Here is a 19,830-nt window from a genome sequence, read left to right as displayed (position 1 = left end):
CCAGCCAGAAAAAGAGGTGAGAGATCCATCCAAAATCCCCACGAAGCTCACACCAGGATCTGGGAGTCTGTGATCCTTCCTGGGCGGGAAGAAAGACCCCCACTTTTGTTTCTTACATTGCCACCCCCCCCCCCCCCCCGCCACCCCCCCCCCCCCGCCAGTGGCTGTGATCACTCCCCACTATGTAAGAGCAGAGGAAACCAGACCCATTTAAGTCCTGATTCTAACACAAAGAAAGACCCCTGAACAAGGTGACTCAACTTTTCAACATTTTATTCTTGTATTTGTACAGCTATATGTTACATCGCGGTAATGCAGTTTAGACACAGCCAAACCCTGTCTCCGGAGCAGTTCTAACACAAGCACGACGCAGAATGTGATGGATGAGACAAACATTCCCAAAGAGGCTGTTAGTGACAACTTCCAGTCCCTGTGTCTGCCTACACTTCAGAAAGGGATGGAGCGCTCGCCCATCCATCGTTGAAAACTTCCATGAAAAAGGCACCGTAGGACACGTTGTATAGGTATATACAAACCGGTAACTAGAACAAAACTACACATTTTTCCTTCCGCAGCTTTTTTTGTTCTTTTTGTTTTTTTAATACACACTTGTAAATTGTAAACCTTCACTTGCAAAAAAATACAAATACACTGAGGCATTTTAGACAAAATATTTTCTTACTTAAACAGATGCAATACTTAAAATATTCTCTTAAGTGCTCTTTCTCAATAAAGATTCTCAGATCCGTGTCTGCCTGCAGATACAAAATCGAGCCTTTAACACAATGTCATATTTTTAATATATCTTTTTTAGGTTTATATATATATATATATTTATTTTATATATATATTTATATATTTACAACTCTGCCATATATTCCTTCACCTTTGGTTAAAAAAATTAAAGCCCTCTGTTTGATAACATACCGAAGTCTCTTCTTTTAAAAGAAAGCACATTTACATACAAAAGAAACATCTGTTCCCACAAAACATATACATTCCTCATTTTGCAGACTAAGTCAAGTCAGAGCTTTTGCATACTCTCCCACTTTGATGTACAAAATGATTCTGCTTTTTGCTGACATGGTTCGCCTTGCACATAGGAGAAGAAGCAATATTATTTTCTTAATGTTGGATGGCAGTGGGGGAAGGGGAGCTGCCTTGGCTCCCGGTCCCCACGCCCCTCCCCCCACCCCCCATACCCAGCTATGATTTGCACTAGTTGATGAAAGAGGCACTACATCATGGGATGAATGCTGTAAAGTGTTACAGTATCCTTTGGGTAGATTCTGAGAAGGGGCTCGAGTGGAAAGCGTCAACACTCCATGCTTCAGCAGGCCTTGGGCAGCTCCGGGGGCAGGTCGGTGGCGGACACGCGGTATTGCACCTTGGTGTTGGTGATGGCGCCATGCTTCTGGCGCAAGTGAAGACGCAGCTGGCTTTTGTGACGGAAATGCAGGTTACACTTCTCGCACTGAAGGAAAACCAGAGGTAAACTGTTAGCTGTCATCAGCCCAGGAAACATGTCATCGTTCAAAGACCCAGAGAAGGAGTTTCGCCCTGTCTCTCCCTGTGAGCCATCCAGCAGCTGTTTCCTCTTAGGGGCCAGGTTGCGAGCCCACCTGAATCTGGGATCCTCCTAAGGGACCAGTACCGCTTTGTGCAAATGTCCCTTCCCTGCTTTCCAAAATGTTGCCCAGACTTCTCTCCTGCTTAAGCTGTATTTCCCTGACTTAACTCCACAAGTTCAAGTCTTATCCAAAAAAATGCAGCTCAGGTGAAAACTCCCCTAATTATTAAGGAGTCTCTGAATCTCTCTAGAATGAAAAGAATCCCTCTTCCCATTGAACCTCTGTAAGATTTCTAGCCTTGTCTTATTAGGTGGGGAATGCTTCAGGGGCAGTGACCACTCCTTACTAAACTTTATAATCTTCTTAGTATCTAGCAGAATATACTTCTTAGGCAATTATACATTAAATCTGAACACATTTGGACAAATGGACTGACTCATGAAAATTGATGAGTCTAAGGATATGCCTTAAAAATGCAGTTAGACTCCTTCTTCGTGTGTACACTTTAGGTACGCTAACAAGGCATCACCAGGTAGAGCTGTTTCTTGCTTTGATTCAATGAATGGATGCTAATGGTTTTAGTGGAAGAGTTACTTAAAAGTAAAATGAATGACACTATGGGGTAACCTGAACATAATCCTTGAGAGAAAAAGGGCAATTTAGGTAAAAAGAAAATCCAAATAAAGTATGGACTTTAGTTTGCAATAACATATCAGTATGGGTTCATTAGTTGTGACAAAGGTATCATACTGACGTAAGACGTAAGACGTTAACAACAGGGGAAACTGGGTGCACATAGGAGCTCTCTGCACCTCCTTTGCCACTTTTCTATAAATGTGAAACCATTCTAAATAAAAGTGTAATAAAATGTGTTCATATAGAGAATATGTTTTAAAGTAAAAATGGAAATACATTTACAGAAATAAACAAATCAAATGGGCAGGACAATGAGTAGAAAGAGCCCTGGTCTTGGGAGAAATGGGACCCATCCATGCCACCCTCCACTGTGTGCCCTGCGTGCGTCATTTCTCTCTCTGGGCCTTGGCTGTCCCTCTGTATGAAACTGAATCAATACACTCTGCAGGTCACTCCTAACTCAGACATCCTGTGCGTCTAAACTTCTAGAGCAGCCGTGGGCAAACTACGGCCCGCGGGCCGGATCCGGCCCATTTGAAATGAATAAAACTAAAAAAAAAAAAGGCCGTACCCTTTTATGTAATGATGTTTACTTTGAATTTATATTAGTTCACACAAACACTCCATCCATGCTTTTGTTCCGGCCCTCCGGTCCAGTTTAAGAACCCATTGTGGCCCTCGAGTCAAAAAGTTTGCCCACCCCTGTTCTAGAGGATAATTATAATAGCAAAGATTTATTTTCCTCTTACCACATGTCAACTGCTCTGCACATTTTAGCGAATTCATTTACTTAATACAACAACTCTATGCGGTAGGTCCTCTTATGGGCTCAATTTGTAGGTGATAAAATTAAGGTACTAAGAGGATAACTAATACACCCAAGAATAAATAGCAAGTAAAAAGATATTCACTCAAGGATTAATAAACAAGACAATGAAAATAACCCCATTTTGCTGCTAACGTTTGTGATATGGGTTAACCATTCTTCGGTTCGTTCTCGTGCTCATCACTAAGTAGAGTGATGCCATATTCTCTTTTCAGATTAGATGGAAACTAGAAAGATAAAAGAGGCTGCGGTCTCAGTACTGCCCTTCGGGGCCAAAGAACCTCAGTGACTGAAAGAGAACAATTTGAAAACTGCTCTTCTACAGCATCCTCATCATTTCACAGAAAAAGAAAACTGTGGCCCAGGGAGAGGGGCAGGGCTTGCCCAAGGCCATGATAAGAACCAAGATATCTCAGCTGCCTGTCCAGTGTCTTCCCCTCTATAGCAGAGATCTGCAAACTATTTTTCTATGGAGCCAGACAGTAAATATTTTAGGTTTCGTGGGATATTTTACATTCTCTGACACAACCACTCAGTTCTGCTGCTGTGTTGTTAAAAGTAGCCACGGACAATCCATAAATAAGTAAGCAAGGCTGTGTTCCAATAAAACTTTGCTTATGGACTGAAATTTAAATTTTATAAAATTTGCACGTATCACAAAATATTGTTTGTTTGTTTGTTTTTTACACACTTGAGTGTATAAAAACCACTCTTAGCTCATGGAAGGTTTAAAAATTAGCCTATAAGCCATTAATTTGCAGAGTCCCTGCCCTGGAACGCCATGATTCTGATGGGCCGATCATGGCTGCTGGCTGCTGGCCACTTGTTCCTTTCCTTCTTGAAATGTCCTTTTCTCTGTTTTATTTTATGTCACCACATTCTTCTACTCCTAATGCTATTGTTGGCTGCTCCTTTTCAAACTCCTGAGCTCGTCTTCAGTAGACATCAAGCCCAGCACTGAGGCATGCTTGTAAGCACTCAATAAGCATGTTGGAATGAATGAATGAGTGACTCCACCATTTATGTATTCATAGTCCAGACCTCTTTCCTAAGGCCCAGATCACTAAACCCATTACCCCCCTTTAAAGATGAGGAAACTGAGACCCAGGCCAAGGTCAAGCAGGGTCTCTTTGAAAATCAGGCCCAAATCTATGTCTATGATCCCAAGTCCAGTGACCATCCCACTGTGCACTTGAGACAGGAGCAAACAGTTCTGCTGCCCTGCCCCTCCATGTCCCTGTCCCCCCCAGGTCAACCAGTAGCCACAAAGGCTCCCTTACATGGTAAGGTTTCTCTCCCGTGTGGATTCGCAGGTGGCTCTTTAGAGTCTGAAGATGCCGGAAACGGGTGCCACAGATTTCACACGGATAGGGCTTCTCGCCAGTATGGATAAGCACGTGGGCACGGAGGTGGGCCACCTGGGCAGAAGAGCAAAGCGTGAGAGGCTCTGTCGGGGTGAGCTGCACACCCCTGGGCAGCCGCATGCACAGGCCGAGGGGTCCTTTCCCCAGGCCCCCAGCTCACCTGTACAAATCTGGCTCCGCAGGTTTCACATTTGTAGGGCTTCTCTCCAGAGTGAATTCGAGTGTGGGTTTTCAGGTTCGCCGGTCGGTTGAACTGGGCCCCACAGATGTTACAGCGATAGGGTTTCTCACCTATTACCGAGGGAAAAGGAAAAAGGATAGCTATGTTCAATGGAGTTCACCATAGTCTCTGGCTCCTGGATTTCAAAGCAAGCTGCCTTTCCCAGGGCTGTTTTGACTTACTGTCCCTTGGAAGGTGTCAAAGAGAGGATCCAGGGGCCTGCCTCCCCTCCCCACATACACACAACAGCACCCCCTTGATCACAGTTTAAAAGCATGTAGGGGTAGAAACAATGCTGGGTGTGGAACAGGGAGAGAGTGAGGTTCCAGGAAGCCTTGGAACCAGCTTTGTCATCAGGATCATTTAACAGTGGGACTCGGAAAAGTCACTCTCCTTCTCTGGGCCTCAGTTTCCCTCTCTGGAACCTGAGGGGTGAACGCTGACGGCTTGGAAAGGCTCTTCTAGCTCTTCGCTTGGATAAGACTGACTCACTAGTCAACCCACTCTGCAGGGAGATACCATCAGGCTGCTCTAGTTTCTTTCAGAACAAACATGCTTTTCCGCTTGTGGCAACTACAGCTGGATTCCATTGGCAAAGGAGGTGGGGCCTGAGTTGGATTAGGTGTTCAGACAGAGGAAACCAATAGAGGGCTGTGCCTTCCTTCATGGAAAGTTTCTGGGATAAAGGAGCCATTTAAAATACCAAGAGAGAGTCAACTTTGGACAACAATCAGGTTATTAGAAGCTACCTGGTAAAGGAATGTGAGTTGATAAGGAATAGGCCCTTAGAGGAAATCAAGAGGCCTTTTTTTGTGTGTGTTTTTTCTGGCTTTGCAAAAACCAAATCTACTTTGTGTCTCTCAACCTTAGTTTCTCCTTCTCAACAGTGGGATCAACACTTCTGACTCTAGCAAAAGAAGAGAAGCAGAACAGAGCAGCTCAGAGGAAAGACGAAGGGTACATGGAGTGGACCAGCCACTAAGCAAAGATGTGACAAGGCTAGAGCCCTCATTCAGGCCAGGACGGGGCCTGCTCTCTGCCTCACTCCACTGGTACCAAGCCCCAGACTGCTTTCTCTGGAACCCTCTCCCTTTCCTGACCCCAGGAAAATCAGCAAGCTCAGGTGGGGCAGGGCCATACCCGTATGGACGGTCTTGTGGCTGGCGAGGTTGCCCTTGTAGCGGAAGGAGGCCTGGCAGCGGTCACACTTGTAGGGTTTGTCACTGTGGGTCTGCAGCGTGTGCCTCTTGAGCGAGGCTTCCTCAGAGAAGCGGCAGTCACACTCATTGCAGAAGAAGGCCCCATTCTCTGTCAAAGGGTGGGAGGGGACACAAACATCAGCGAGAGCAAGAGAGATGGGGCTCCAAGGCCCCTCACCTCCACAGCCACCCCAGTGCCCCTGCCCACCCAACATACAGGGGAGCCCAGAGCAAAGGGCCTGTGGAGATTTTCTTTTTCTTAGCATTTATTTATTTATTTATTTATTTATTTATTTATTTTTTAAATATATTTTATTGATTTTTCACAGAGAGGAAGGGAAAGGGATAGAGAGTTAGAAACATCGATGAGAGAGAAACATCAATCAGCTGCCTCCTGCACACCCCCAACTGGGGATGTGACCGCAACCAAGGTACATGCCCTTGACCGGAATCGAACCTGGGACCTTTCAGTCCGCAGGCCGACGCTCTATCCACTGAGCCAAACCGGTTAGGGCTTTCTTAGCATTTAGAAGGAGAAAGGAGACATTTGAATACTAAGTTACAGAAGGAAGCTCGAACCAGCAGGTACCCATATGGCCCACAGCAGCTTGAGGAAGGCACCGCGGGGCTCTCCCTTTTCTGGAGAGCGCTGAGAACTGGCTGCTCTTATCAGTTCATAGTTTTATTTGTATTCATTCACAGACGCCCTTGGCCAGGCCCTTCAGGTCCCTGAGCCTCTGTCTGTGTCTCTATCTCCAAAATCAGGATAATAAGCCCCTGTCCTACCTGCTTCATAGGAGCACCTGACATAACAAAAGCAGCATAGGAATGTAAGATTAAATCAAATGCAATGATACTTTGAAGTCTTTGGGAAGATGAATGACAAACACGGTCACCCTTGCACCGATCTGCATTTCATGTCTCCCAAAGATCTGTGAGACTGGGAGACTACAGATGATGGTGGGAGTAGAAATAGAGGCCCAGAGAGAAGGAGCTCGAGTGCAGAACAAAAGCAAATGGCCAGAGGGACAGACGGGGACATTACAGCTGGGAGTTACAGCCTCTGCTCTCTTAACTATAGGTCCACAACCCTGTGCCAAATCTCTCAGTGTAAATAATTTATTTTTCCTTTGGTTATAACAATTTGAAAATGACACCTCATGGTGGCTCAGCCCTGATTCGATATTTCTGCGCTATATTATGGGAGCCAGAGCTGCAGGAAGACAGACTTTTTCATCTGGTAAAAACTGGGGATGTCAAACACAGACTATTCAGAAATAATAATTTAATAATTCTGGAATCCTCTCCATTTCCTGACCCCAATTTAATAATTCTGTTCAACTAATCTAGTTCAGCTAACATTTACTGAGTACCCACTCTGTTCTAGAGACTCCCTAAGGACCTATGGGAGATGCAGGAGTGAATCAGTTTAGATGCTTCCCCTCCGGAACGGACAACCCAGCAGGTGCACTAACATGCCCATAGATCCTGCACTTGCAGTTTAGGCCCAGAGGGGCTGAGAAAGCGCTGGGAGTTACAGCCCCACAAGCTTCTTTTTCTGGAATGAAGCTACAAAGTCTGTTTGATCATTCTCTGTTACCCAGGATTAACTCTAACACCCCATCTCCTGCTTTGGTCAGCCTAGTTCCCTACAAGGTCAAGAGTGGAGCGATCAGCTGGTGCCAATGGACTTCATCAGGAATTTCTCCCAACTGATGACAACAGCATAAATACAATGGAAGACAAACCCCCACAAAGCAGAGGCAGGGGCAGGCCTTCTCCCTGGTCGGAGAGGTCGGAGGGTGGGACTCACCACAGCTGGAATCCGAGTACTCAGAGTGGGTCTCTCCCATCTCCTCAGGGAACGTGGGGCCGGTGGTGTGGAGGCACATCTCCGCGTGCTGTGGGGACTGAGAGCCGCAGGACGTGCACTTCGGGGGGTGCAGGTAGAGGGGCGAGTGGCTCTCACTGCTGCTGCTGCTGCGGGGGGAGCCTGCGAGAGACCTGCGAGGAAGAACAGAGCCTCAGCCGCTGAAGCAGAGGCGAGCCCTTCACCGGTCCCCACTCCCGGACCTAGTTTCTTTCCCACAGAACAGAGGCGGGAATTCCCTGGCTGGCTATGGACAAATCTCCATCCTTACTTAGGTGAAGTCAATCATTAGGCACTTATCCCACTCCTCTGATAGGCTCCGATAGCCCCTGCATCCCTCAGAAGTGACCCCCGGAACCCTGCCAGGTAACCCCTGAGCCCAGGCCTGGACTGCCTCTTCAATCACCTGTTGACAATGTTATTGAGCCGGCTGGCCTGAGGGATGGTGGAGTCCTCCCCATTGGTGCTGAGCTTAGCTGGGGACTGGAGGTCAAGGTTCTCCGGCTCCATGGGCGGCTGGCAGGCTGGTGGGGCAGGGTAGGCTCGAGGGGAAAGGCGGCCCAGCTCGGCCTGCTCGGGCTCCTCCGGTTTGGCGTTCTGGTTGAGGCTGTTGAGCACAATAAACTTGTATTTCTTCCAGTTGCAGGCTTTGGGGTCGGTGGGGCTCTTGGCTGGAGGGGAGCCAGAGGTCTGAAGGATGCAGGCATTCTTGCTGCTGCAGGACTCTGTGGGCGAGTTGGGCTGGCAGTCGGACTTCTGGGGACTCTGGGGACTAACCAGACCCTTCCGGTTTAGGGGTGCATTGGGGGGCTCGAAGTGCAGGGCAATTTCATCCTCTGAAGAGGGTCTCTCTTCCTCCTTGCCGGCCTTGTCACAGGGGAAGTATGGGACATTCCGGGCCGAGGGGGCAGCTGGCTTGGGGCCCTCGGCCACACTGTAGTGCATGTCACTCCGTGCCTCCTCTGGGGCCGTCTCCTTGGGTGAGTAGATGTTGCTGTGGCACACACTGTGGGGTATCTCCATGGCCAGCCGGCTGTACTCCCCAGGGATTGGCCTGGCACTATCGCAGGGGAGGGCTCGCTCCTTGGGGAAGGGGTTGGCCACAGGCATCCGGGCATCCCGCAGCTCCTCATCGGAGAAGAGGAAGCTGCTGACAGGGAGGTGGCTGTACACGGGATAAGAGGCTGGCGGTGTGGACAGGCCACTGTACAGGCTGGGGGCAAAGGCTCTGCTCTCACACCCCGGGGGGTTCCTCAGCGGCAGGTTGTTCTCCACCACCTCACGGCCCCGATAGGCCATGATGTCTTGGGGCATCAGCATCCGGCTGTTCAGATAATCTTCACGGGGAGGCTTGATGGCAGGAACCATCTCTGCTTCACTGCAGGAGAAAACAAGAGAAGACACCGGCCTCCAAATTAGAACTACTACACAGACGACCTCCCAAGTGCCACTGTCTATGCAACCACAGTTGTGCTTGAGCCAGCGAGACATAGGAAATATGGCTTTGGAGTAGGGAAACACTTGCAATTACAAGGCACTAATGCTTGAAATCTAGCAATCTAGCCCACAGTTGTGTAAATAGGCCCAGTGAAGAGAGTTACCCACACAATCTGAGCCTGTTTACGTCACATACATAAGCAGGAATGTGACTCTGTAATTCTTTGGATTACTATGGAATGTAAAGCTTTCAGAGCCCTTATCTCAGTTCACCCAGGCAAAATCCTGCAAGGAAGGGAAGGCAGGTATTACTGTCTCCATTTTATACATATGGGAACTGAGGCTCAGGGAGGGAAGAATTCATACAGTCCTGGTGCCACATGTGCAGAGGGCCATAGGCAAACTGGTGCCCTGGGGAGAAAAGGACTCGAGTCATAGGTAAGTGGACTTTGGAAAATAGGCAGCCTTGCTTGTGCAGGAAGCCCTGACTCTGAAACAGCCAGACCTGGCTTCCAGTCCCAGCTGAGCCACTTAGCAGCTGTGTGACCTGGAGCAAGTTACTTAACCACTCCAAGCATCGGGCCTGACCTAGAGAAAGCACTCGGAAATGATGGTTCTGATGATCTTGCCACCATTATCACCCACAGAAGACAAAGAGTTCTAGCTGCATATACTGGAAAGGACACTATGTGGGCGAAAAATAGGCCAACTCAAACATGATCACAGTTAACAGAGCTAGAACCAATGAGTGAATATTAGGGGAGCCATTTCAACTCGCCATAAAGAGGAGCTTTCTGACTGTCCAAGGTAGACTGCATGGCTCTGGGAACGCTGCGTTCCCAGCTCCTGGTGGGGTTCAAACAGAGGCTAGAAACCCTTCTGTTTGACAAGGGTTACGATCACCCCAGAGCAGTGAATCAAATGGTTCTAAACAAAGCTCCTCCCTTCTTTGGCTCTCAGATTCCTCACCTTTACATAATGGTATGTCTTCCCAGCCCTTGGATAGGGAGTAGCTAAAATAGAAGAAAAATCTAAAGGATAAGCAAAGGCTTTGGAACAGAAAGGAAGAGCAGAAGAAAGAGCTGAGTGATAATCATAAAAACATCCACAGAGGAGCTGGCATCCAAGCATGGCCTTATAGGGTAGGTGGGAGGAAAGGGCATGTCAAGTGAATGGGAGAGAGCTGGAGGTGAGGATGCACGAGGTGTATCTGGATAGCAGTAAGGAGTCAAGTTGGCTGGAGCACGGGATTTCATAAGGGCAGAAGTGTGCAAAAATAGTGGAAATGTAGGTTGTGGCACATTACAGAGGATTATTTTTTTTTTCTGTATGCAAGCAATGTCCAGGGTTTCTCATCCCTTCTGATCCCTCTCATCTCCCAGGCTTCCACCTGGTGGCAGCTCACCTGGCCTTGATAAACTTCCGGCAAGTGTCCACGACATGCTCCATCTGCAGGTACATAGCTGTGGCCATCACGGCCATAATGTTGCCCTCCCTCAGGTTGAGCCGAGATGTGTACATGAAGTCCAGGAGGATGCAGAACCCCTCGGGGTTGATCTCAGGATCCAGATTGATCACACTCAGGTTGCATTTCAACTGGTCTGTGAAGATGCTGTAGAACAGGCCACTGTAAAACAAACACATGTCTCATTATAGCAGCGTATAGACTCTCATCAATTACAGTCAGCATCACGTGCAGCCCCTCTCCCCAGGCCCTACCTCCAAAACTTCCACAGCAATTAATAATAGTGCCATTTACGGAGTGCTTATCAAATGCCAGTGAGTCATTAAGCACTTTTTATATTTATTCTTCACAACCTTGCCAGGTAGATACTATCATTCTCCCTCTTTTCAAATGAGGAAACGAAGATCAAAGATGTTAAGTGATTCTCTCAAAGTCCCAGAACTTGTTTTCCTTTTAGTGTTATAACTGCACAGATGACCAGAGTTAAATTTAACATTCATTTGCAGTAACTATTTTTTATCCCTATCTTTGAGATAAGCCTTTTCCTTGTTCCATCTCTTTTTCTTATTTTACAACTCTTATTGTATTTTTTAAAAACTAAGTTGAATAATGATGATAAATCAATAAAATGATGCCTACATCTACATTCTACTGATTTTTTTCTAAAATCCCATAGACTATTACAAGTTCAGTATTCCTAGAAGGTCCAAGTCAAGCCTCCAGATACCATGCTGTCTGGCTGAGGAAAGAGCACTCAGAAGCCAAAATTTAGGGCTGCCACCTCAAGTGTACTCTTCCTGAGTGTGTTGCAGAAGTGAGCCCCACTTCCACCAGTAAGAAGGAATGCAACCTTGGGTAAGATACTTCTCTATACCTTAGTTTCCTTATCTGCAAAGCAAAAACAATAGTATCTACCTTACAGGGTTGAGGCAAGAATGAACATGTAAAGCAGTGGTTCTCAACCTTGGCTGCACATTAGAATCACCTGGGAATCTTTTTAAAATCCTGATTTCTGGGCCTCATCCTCCAGAAATTCTGTTTCTTTGTTACTAATGCTGTGGCCCCACCCCATAAGAAAGAAACAGAATTTACGGAGGACGAGGCCCAGAAATCAGGATTTTAAAAAGATTCCCAGGTGATTTTAATGTGCAGCCAAGGTTGAGAACCACTGATCTACATAATGGAGGCAATCATGCCATCCATGACACAGGCCACTATGAAGATCCAGGGAGATGATGTAATATAAAATTGCTGTGAACACTTGAAATCCTTGACAAATATGAAGAAATAGCTGGCTCACTTTCACTAACTTACCCATGGAAATACAGCCACGGTATAAAAGAAATACAATTATGGAATAAAAGTGCAAAATATTTCAAATTAGCTTGCTTAACATATTTTAAAAATCTCTTTCACTTTTCATTTTTTTTTACATGTAAACTGAAGTTATTCTCCATGTTTGCTCCAAACACATCCTTTCTTGAGACAGTATGTGATTTCTTCTCCCTCTATTCCCACAGAATAGAAACACTTTCTTCTTGAAAGGTGTGGGCATTCATTCCCTTTCTGGGAGGCTACCCAGCCAGGCTGGACATCTGGACACAAATCAGATGTGATCCCAAACACAGCAAGAGGCCCACATGTTCCACCTCGTTCGCTGCCAGCACCATACTCCCCTTATATTCATCTAAATTTCCTTTCCAGACCCTCACCTGCAGGCCATGAGGACTGTCTTATGGGCTCTAAACTGCTCACGGCTCACCACTATGACAACATCAGTCAAGATGTCCCGGCTCCGGAGGCGATTAAGGTTGAGAAGAACATCACTGGCATGGCGGGTGAACTGGATACAGCTATCAGCCGGCGAGGCCATTTTGTCTTCACCTGCAAAAAGGGGGTCAAAATCCTATTAGTTAACCAGAACCTGTTTCTTGCTTACCAGGAGCATGAGAGCAGGTCGTTCAGCCTGCTAGCATGGAATGCAAACTGAGGCCCCTTGTGTTTGGTCTTTAAATAATTCATGGCCCATCTCTGGATATTACTGTTCACATCTGTAAAATGGGGAGAATAATTTTTATCCAACAAATTGGAATAGAAAGCCCTTTACAGAAAAGGGGAAGGGAATGAATATTGTTGAGTGTTTTTCCCCACATATCAAATACTCTACCGGCATTGAGAAGCAGTGAGTGTGTGACAGGGGAGAGAACCAGGCTTTGAAGGTTAGCATACTAGCTTGACCTTTTTTGAGCTGTGTGACTTGGAGCTGGTTGCTCAATGTTTCTGGGCTTTGGTTTCCCAAAATGAGAGTAGTAATACCTATGTAGTTGCAAAATTAGAGGTATGTGCCTGATCCATAGCCTAGGTTCTGAAAAATTGTAGCTATTCTCATCAGTATCTCATTTCTCCTCTATTAGGCTTTAGAATTATCTCAATGTTCCGACGAGCACCTAGCACATTGCTAGTGCATAGTAGGTGGCTACATTAATTTGAACTAAAATAATTTGGGGAATGAATGATCACACAACAGTGTTAAGATAGTCTAACGCAGGGGTACAGGATGAGGGCTGGGAGTGATAGAGAAGGAATCAGCAATCCTTCACCTCATCTAATGAAAAGTGGCAAAGTTCACAGAAACATATGCATTGGCAAATTCAAAAGAAACAGTTTCCCCACAAAATCTTAAGGCATATAATTCAATTTACTTACCCAATGCCTTGATTCACAGTCCAAAATTTTGCTTAAAACCTGCAGGGAAGAGAAAAAACAAACAAACAGAAATTGATTTAATGAATGTAAGATTGTCCACTATGGTCTTATTTTAGAACACACGTGTTTAGTTTTACTTTGATAGCTGCAGCCTGCCAGCTGGTGCGGTTTTACTATAAGCTAGGAAACATTTTTCCAGCTCTGCTCTTATGAAAACAACAGGCACCCGAAGCCCTGCGATAATGTTTATACCCTGAGTACTGGGGATACAGTACATACATTAATTACATATACATATACACATATGTTTCCTTTCTCAGTGGAAACAATGTTCACTACCCCAAAGCCAGTGCATTTATGGGAAAGAAAACATTTAAAGAAAGAAAAAAAATCAGTATTAATAAGGATGATCATTCAGGGGCCTAAAAACTTTGGACGCTTTTCGAAACCTGCTAAAATATTATTTTTTCAAGTCTTAAAATGATTCCACAAGGCCAACAAGGTCAATATCTTTACCCTAATTTCACTGGTGACAAAACTGAGACTCGGGTTCAAGTGGCTTTCCCAGGACAAAACAGCCAGGCAGTACTTCCTGACTGTCTGAAAGTACTGAAGTACTGAATACAGAATCTGCAGAATACAACCTGCAATGGCCTAGCTATGCTTTTCTTAAGGATCTTTGCCTTCTGTTTAAAAGTTTCCTCTCCCTTCCCTCCTGGGTCTAAGACAAGATATACTACCACAATCTTGCAAGTTTGTGCTTCCCCCTGCTGGTGAAAAGATTTAATTGTCTGATTTAGCTGAGAACTGGCCCGGGAGCACTAATGAAATATGTACCTTCTCCAAATTGGTTTCTTTAAAACAAAATAATTTAAAAGCACAGGTGGAAGACTCTCATTTATGACAGTATATGGGCTGCAGAGCAACACCAACAAAAAAACTATCTTAGCCCTCTTCCCCACCCCCTTTTAAAAAAAGCCTAGGCCTTAGTTATTTTCCAGGTAAAGGGGCCCGAGGCCAGGGAGGTCTTGTTAGACCACATAGATGGTGAATAGCCCGGCCCTAGGTCTTCTGGCTCAAATTCCTGACCCTTTCCACATCAGCCTACGTGCTGTAGAACATGCAAGACAGCACCCTGACGTGGGTGAATCTCATTTTTAAGTTCCTTTCCCCCACACAAACACTTTGCCCCCATTCCAGGCTGCTGAGTCTTACCAAATGAGCACTAAAATGAGAGGTTTCCTTGAGTCTGTAACCAAAAACTCTGACAATTCTCTGTGGTCCCAAGTGCCAGTCACTCAATCTCATCGGCTTCAAGGTTAGGTGTGTATGTGAGGGAGTGGGGTTAGGGGGAAGAAAATGGGGGAAGGGAGAGGACAGAAAAAGACAAAAGAACCTATTTCCTCCTCTCCCCGTTCTAACTCAAAATGGGCAAAGAGAGATACACTAAATTGATCCTAACAATAGTTCAATGATTGGTCTCCTTTGAAAAAGAATGTTGAAGGCACATGTGAGGTTTATTTATAAACCCGCTCCTCTTCCCTCATGGAAGAGATCCTTAAACCCTTCTGTAATACCGAAGGCTGTCCTCCAGCCAGCTGCAACCACCAGCTCTCCTGTGGATTTCCAGTCACACACCTTTGGACCACAGGAAGCCCAGATTTGCCATTTCACCTTGACACTTGTCAATGATTCACTCCAGATTCGGATTGAAACAAACAAAACAATTCCCCTGGGTCTACTATCAGCCATGCTCCGGGCTGGGCCCTTTTCACCCTAAACCTCTGCCTGGGTTGTCCCAAAATAAATGCACACACACTGAGGTCCATGTCCTTATTGAGTCCACTCCTTCCTACATAGCTCTGTCTCAGGAGGTTCCACAATTAGTGAATATGTGGGTTATGGTGGGTGTGGGTGATGGACTTCCCTCTAGATGCTGCAGGTGTGGAGGGACCACTAGCATTTGGCTTGTTTTTTACAGACCACTCGGCTCCTTCCAGTCCATTATTGTATCTGATACTCATAACAGCCCTGATTTAGTGGGGAGGACACTGAGGCTCCAGGGGGACAAGCCTTGCCCAACATCTCAAAACTAATCACCAGCAAGCCCTGGGCAAACCTGTCTGCTAGCTTCAGAAACGCACCAGACACACACAAGATTCATTCCACAAAAACAACCAAGAGATCAGAGCTGTCCAGGAGAAAGTGACAACTGCAAGGGCCCAGACCTGGACTCCTCTGAATCCAGCCCACCCCGCCCCAGCCACAGTAACTACCAAGTGAGAGTTAAAAAACCACGAAATGAGAGTTAAAGATTGTCTTCTCCTCCCCCCACCCCCACCCAGCAAACACACACACACACACACACACACACACACACACACACTCTTTCCTTTGTGCTTTAAACTTAGGCACCCTCAGGAGAAAGGCAGGTCCTTAAAGGATTTGGAGAAGAAAAAAGAGCGTCCTCCCCCTAAAAAAAGAAAGAAAGAAAAGAAAAGAAAAGAAAAGAAAAGAAAAGAAAAGAAAAGAAAAGAAAAGAAAAGAAAAAAAGAAAGAGGAGAGAGAGAGAGAGAGAGAGAGAGAGAGAGAAGAGAGAGAGAAAGGAGAGAGAGAGAAGAGAGAAGAGAGAGAGAGAGAGAGAGAGAGAGAGCAGAAATGACAGACCAAACAGGAGATGAGAGGAAGGCTATGTTCTGGAGACAGGGAGCCAATACAAAGACCCATCCTTTTCCTCCTCCCTACACTCGGTGGGCACTGGGCAGCCCCATTCTCTCGCTCACACACACCCAAGCCCTGCGCGCGGGAGCAAGCCCACCCCTTCTATACGGTACCTGGCTGCCAGGGGCTGCCCACCCGGGGGCGTTGTGCCACCACCGCTGCCCATCTGTCTCCGAGTCCCCGTGGGCTCGGCGGAGGCCCCGCGGGACTACCGTGGCAGCCCTGAATTTGGTTGTATTCAGATAAAACTTTTCGTGCACCTCGGGAACTAACATTGTGTGTGCCTCTTTCTTTTCCTGTTACGCCGTCAAGGCAGGGGGCAGTGAGGGGAATGGCTCAGCCCTCTCATTCCCGGAATGTCGTCGATCTCCGCTCAGCGGAGTTCACAGAACACTCTCTGCCTATCGCCGGCTCCAACGAGAAGTAACTTTCCAGGAAGCCGCTGGCCCCCAACGGCCGCCGGGATCGCCGCCTGCGCCGCGCGGGCTGCCGGGGATTCACCGGGAAGGGAGCGGGGTGGGGGCGCCCCGGAGGCTGGCGGGGAGTACGGACACTTTCCCCGAAATCGGTCGGCCACGCGCATCCAGGCACTCACAGCTCGAGTCCTACCCTTCCCCGCAACAGTTTTATAAACGGGGATGGTCAGGCGAGTTAGTAGCAGAGCCGGTCTAGACCTCAGGATTTCGGGTCCATTTCATGACTTCAGGTTGCCCAAGTCTGGCGTTTATTTGCCTGGGGCGTCATTTTTTTTTTTCTTTTCTCTTTTCGCTTGGCCCCGAAATCCTTTTAAAGAGGATAGTTAGGCGAGGCGTCAAGGCCTAGAGGTAGAGGGCTCAGGGTCTCTATGCAGCGTACCCCAGCCGAGTTGGAGAAAAACTAAACCGAAAGCCCCTTCCGCCTACGTTGGCAAGTAGGGGAACACAGCTCGGCTGGGTTTCCGCCCCAAGTCTTTAGAATAAGAGCTGCCCAGGCCGAATCTGGACAGGTTTCGGTTTTTCCGGATTCTATTTCTCCGAAACCCCGTAGCAACAAGGTTAGGATCCACGAGAGGCCCGGACGCCGACCCCGCCGCGCGCACGCGCGCGCTCCAAGGTTGCCGCGCCTTCCCGTAGCCTTCCTTGGAATTATATTTATCTCCTATTTATCTCAGCAGCGGGCTCCAAGAGGGACTTTGGGGGGCTGGGGCTGGGGTACCGGGGATGCAAAAGACGCAGCCTTTCAAGCCACAGCTGGGTCTTAAAACTGGCGTTGGCGACACCCAGCGCCGCGACACCCAGCGCCGCGCCACCCGTCAGCGACGGAGGCGGTGTTAAGGTCCGTTGTTCAAGACTGGACCTCTGCAGCCTCATACTTTGAGGCTTTCTCATTCCTTCGCCCGGTGGAATACTGGTGGAAGCGAAGGCTGAAATTTAATATGGGATGGGGTGTGAATTCGGAAAAAGAGGTTAAAATTAAGTAAATGCACTTATTGGAAATCAGGAGTCCCGGAATCATGTTTCACCGCTACTGAACACTAGAGGGAGCCCTCCCACCAGGGCTTGATACCAACAATCCCTGGTCGCCCCGCCCCTTCTTCCTTCCCATTGACCTAGTTTCGACAGTCTCGGGAGTTGGAGAACTCGGTCCTCCACCCCACCCCCTATCCCCACCCCCCGCCCAATCCCGGCCGGCCGTTGGGTTATTGGTAATCTAATAACTCCAATAACTCGTTGAGAAATCCAAAGGAGAATGTGGAAGTGTAAAGCACTGTTTAGGGGCAGGGACGAGGAATTTTAATAAGGGTGCAGCTGAGCAGTGAAACCCGCATCGTGGTTCCTGCAGGCGGAGCGCTCCCTTTCTACGCAGCATCTCTACTAAGGAACAGCTCGGGTCCAGCCACAGTGGTCCCGCAGTAGGGGATGGGGTTAAACTGCGGAGTTGTTTCTGTTCAGTGCGGGACTCTCTTCGAGCTTTTTCGCTGGGGGACGGGAGGGTGGGGAGTCGACAGTAGATGAAAGCCAATTTGATAATGCGGTGGCCTCGGCAGTCGATTTGGGTGACCGAGGCCCGAGGTGTTCAGGAACATTATGTCCTAACTTTCATTTCTATCACGTTTCTGACAAAAGCGCTCTTTTAAGCCTGCAAGCTTCTAGGAAATGCCATAAAACAGAGGGATGTGTTTTATCAGCAAGATCTGAAGAGGAGCTGCAGAAGGGACGCTCCCCATGCTCCCAGCTTGCGACAGCCTTCCAGAAAGGTCCGGCAGACAATGCCAGCAAACCACGTCCCCGAGCAAAGATATCTCGGCCATCCTGGTTGGACCCGCTCGGCTTCTGCAAAAAGGCCTGCGGGGGAGGGAAGCGGCATGATCTTCCCAAGCAAACAATGCCTTTAAAAATCCGATCTGGACAGAAGTCAGCCAAGGTCTTTATTCACGTTAATGAAGATGGAAGGCACTAACTGTCCTTGGAAAGCGATGAGTCAAACTTGACCGCTCTTCAAACACGTCCCCAGATTCATTTCCAACCCGAACAGAGGCGCGTTTCTCCGACGCGGCCTCCAACCACTCCCCCAGTGAGAGAGGCTAAACTCGGTTCCGGCGGACCTGGGCGGTGGAGACGACCGCGTCTCCTGAGGCTGTGCGTGCGGCCGTCGCTAGGGGCCGCCAGGACACCGACGCACGTTTGCCATCTTAAGTTTTTAACTCCCAGAAAGAAAAGTTTGCTATGAAGCGGTTGTGGAACAAATTCTATGAGGATTACACTCTGCCGGTCTATACGACCCACCCACACAACTGATTTCTCTCCAAGCCACTTAGAAAAGTTTAGAAAGAAGAGGATAGAGAGGAATTTCAGGATCTAAATGTGAGCCTCAGGTGCTGCAAGATGCATCTCCCCATGTCCAGGGACTGGGCCTTAATCACTCCCTAACACACGCCTCCCTCCCCCTCAAGGTATGAGACCCCCCCCCCCACACACACACACACACACACACACTCCTCAGCACAACTGTAGGCGTTTCATGTTAGTTACTGAAAATCTTAGGCCAAACTTTATAAACCAATTCCTCCAAGACAGCTGGAGAACCATTTCCAACTACAGTGACCTAAGAGGTTGGAATTAAGGCTCTCTGACTGCTGTTCCTCCTCTTGCATACCTCAAAGGAGCGGAGGTAAGCTTACCTTTGACTTTCAGTCACTACCCTGGAAATTCAGAAACTTAAAATCTGGCCTGGACTAAGTCAGTGTCTCACCATTACAGGTCCCCTCATCAGGCCTGTTTCCTCAACTATAACGAGTTGTATGTCCTAAGAGCCCCCATGGCATCCCTCCACTACCAACATCCCCCAACCCCCCTCAGTCCCAGCCCCTCACCCGGAGAGGTAACCGCGATCTGGAGGTAGTGTAATCAAAACGAGTTCTTTTGAGTTCTTTTATGGTTCTCTTCTTGGAGGCAGATCCCATCACTAAGCAATCTTGGATCGGGTAAGCATCCCGAGGCTTTATAATTTTCATCCATCTTACCCAAACTTTGGATGTCGGGTGACATCCTCACTGGAGGCTGTCCTCCCTGCCAGACCTAGTACCAGGTTGGGAGACTTGGAGACCAGAAGTGGCCCGGTCCACCCACCGCCCAAAGCTGGAATCTCGGCAAGACCTATCACTAGGTGGCAGACTCGGTCCATCTGAAAATCACCGGCGGCCACAACCTTCCACACCCGACTACCCCCAACCTTCCCCCCCGCCCCCCCTTTTTGACTGTTAGGCGAAGGGAGCTGCCATCATAGGCAAGCTGGAAAGATGTCATTTACTAGTGGTAATTCTTTTTCTTCGCGAT

The 19,830-nt window shown here is 47.7% G+C and overlaps 1 protein-coding gene across 6 annotated transcripts in view; it reads right to left on the bottom strand.

The window, feature by feature from the left end:
- Positions 1-256: 256 nt before the first annotated feature.
- Positions 257-19,830, bottom strand: part of BCL6 (B cell CLL/lymphoma 6) — a 24,018-nt gene continuing 4,444 nt past the window's right edge. For 2 of the 6 annotated variants that reach the window (XM_006084784.3, XM_006084787.3), the window contains exons 2-10: positions 13,295-13,333; positions 12,301-12,472; positions 10,529-10,750; positions 8,093-9,064; positions 7,630-7,820; positions 5,758-5,925; positions 4,558-4,688; positions 4,314-4,451; positions 257-1,474 (exon numbers count right to left, since the gene is read on the bottom strand). In XM_006084784.3, coding sequence (XP_006084846.1) covers positions 1,331-1,474; positions 4,314-4,451; positions 4,558-4,688; positions 5,758-5,925; positions 7,630-7,820; positions 8,093-9,064; positions 10,529-10,750; positions 12,301-12,461 — 2,127 coding nt within the window. In that variant the 5' untranslated portion in view covers positions 12,462-12,472; positions 13,295-13,333 and the 3' untranslated portion in view covers positions 257-1,330. Of the gene's footprint in view, positions 1,475-4,313; positions 4,452-4,557; positions 4,689-5,757; positions 5,926-7,629; positions 7,821-8,092; positions 9,065-10,528; positions 10,751-12,300; positions 12,473-13,294; positions 13,334-14,509; positions 15,823-16,128; positions 17,269-19,830 lie in introns of those variants that run through there. The other 4 variants (XM_006084786.3, XM_006084785.3, XM_014452231.2 and 1 more) reach the window with 4 other exon arrangements.

This window comes from Myotis lucifugus, unplaced genomic scaffold (genome assembly GCF_000147115.1).
Source record: "Myotis lucifugus unplaced genomic scaffold, Myoluc2.0 scaffold_14, whole genome shotgun sequence".
Classification (NCBI taxonomy): Eukaryota; Metazoa; Chordata; class Mammalia; order Chiroptera; family Vespertilionidae; genus Myotis; species Myotis lucifugus.
This window is presented reverse-complemented; position numbering and strand designations above follow the sequence as displayed.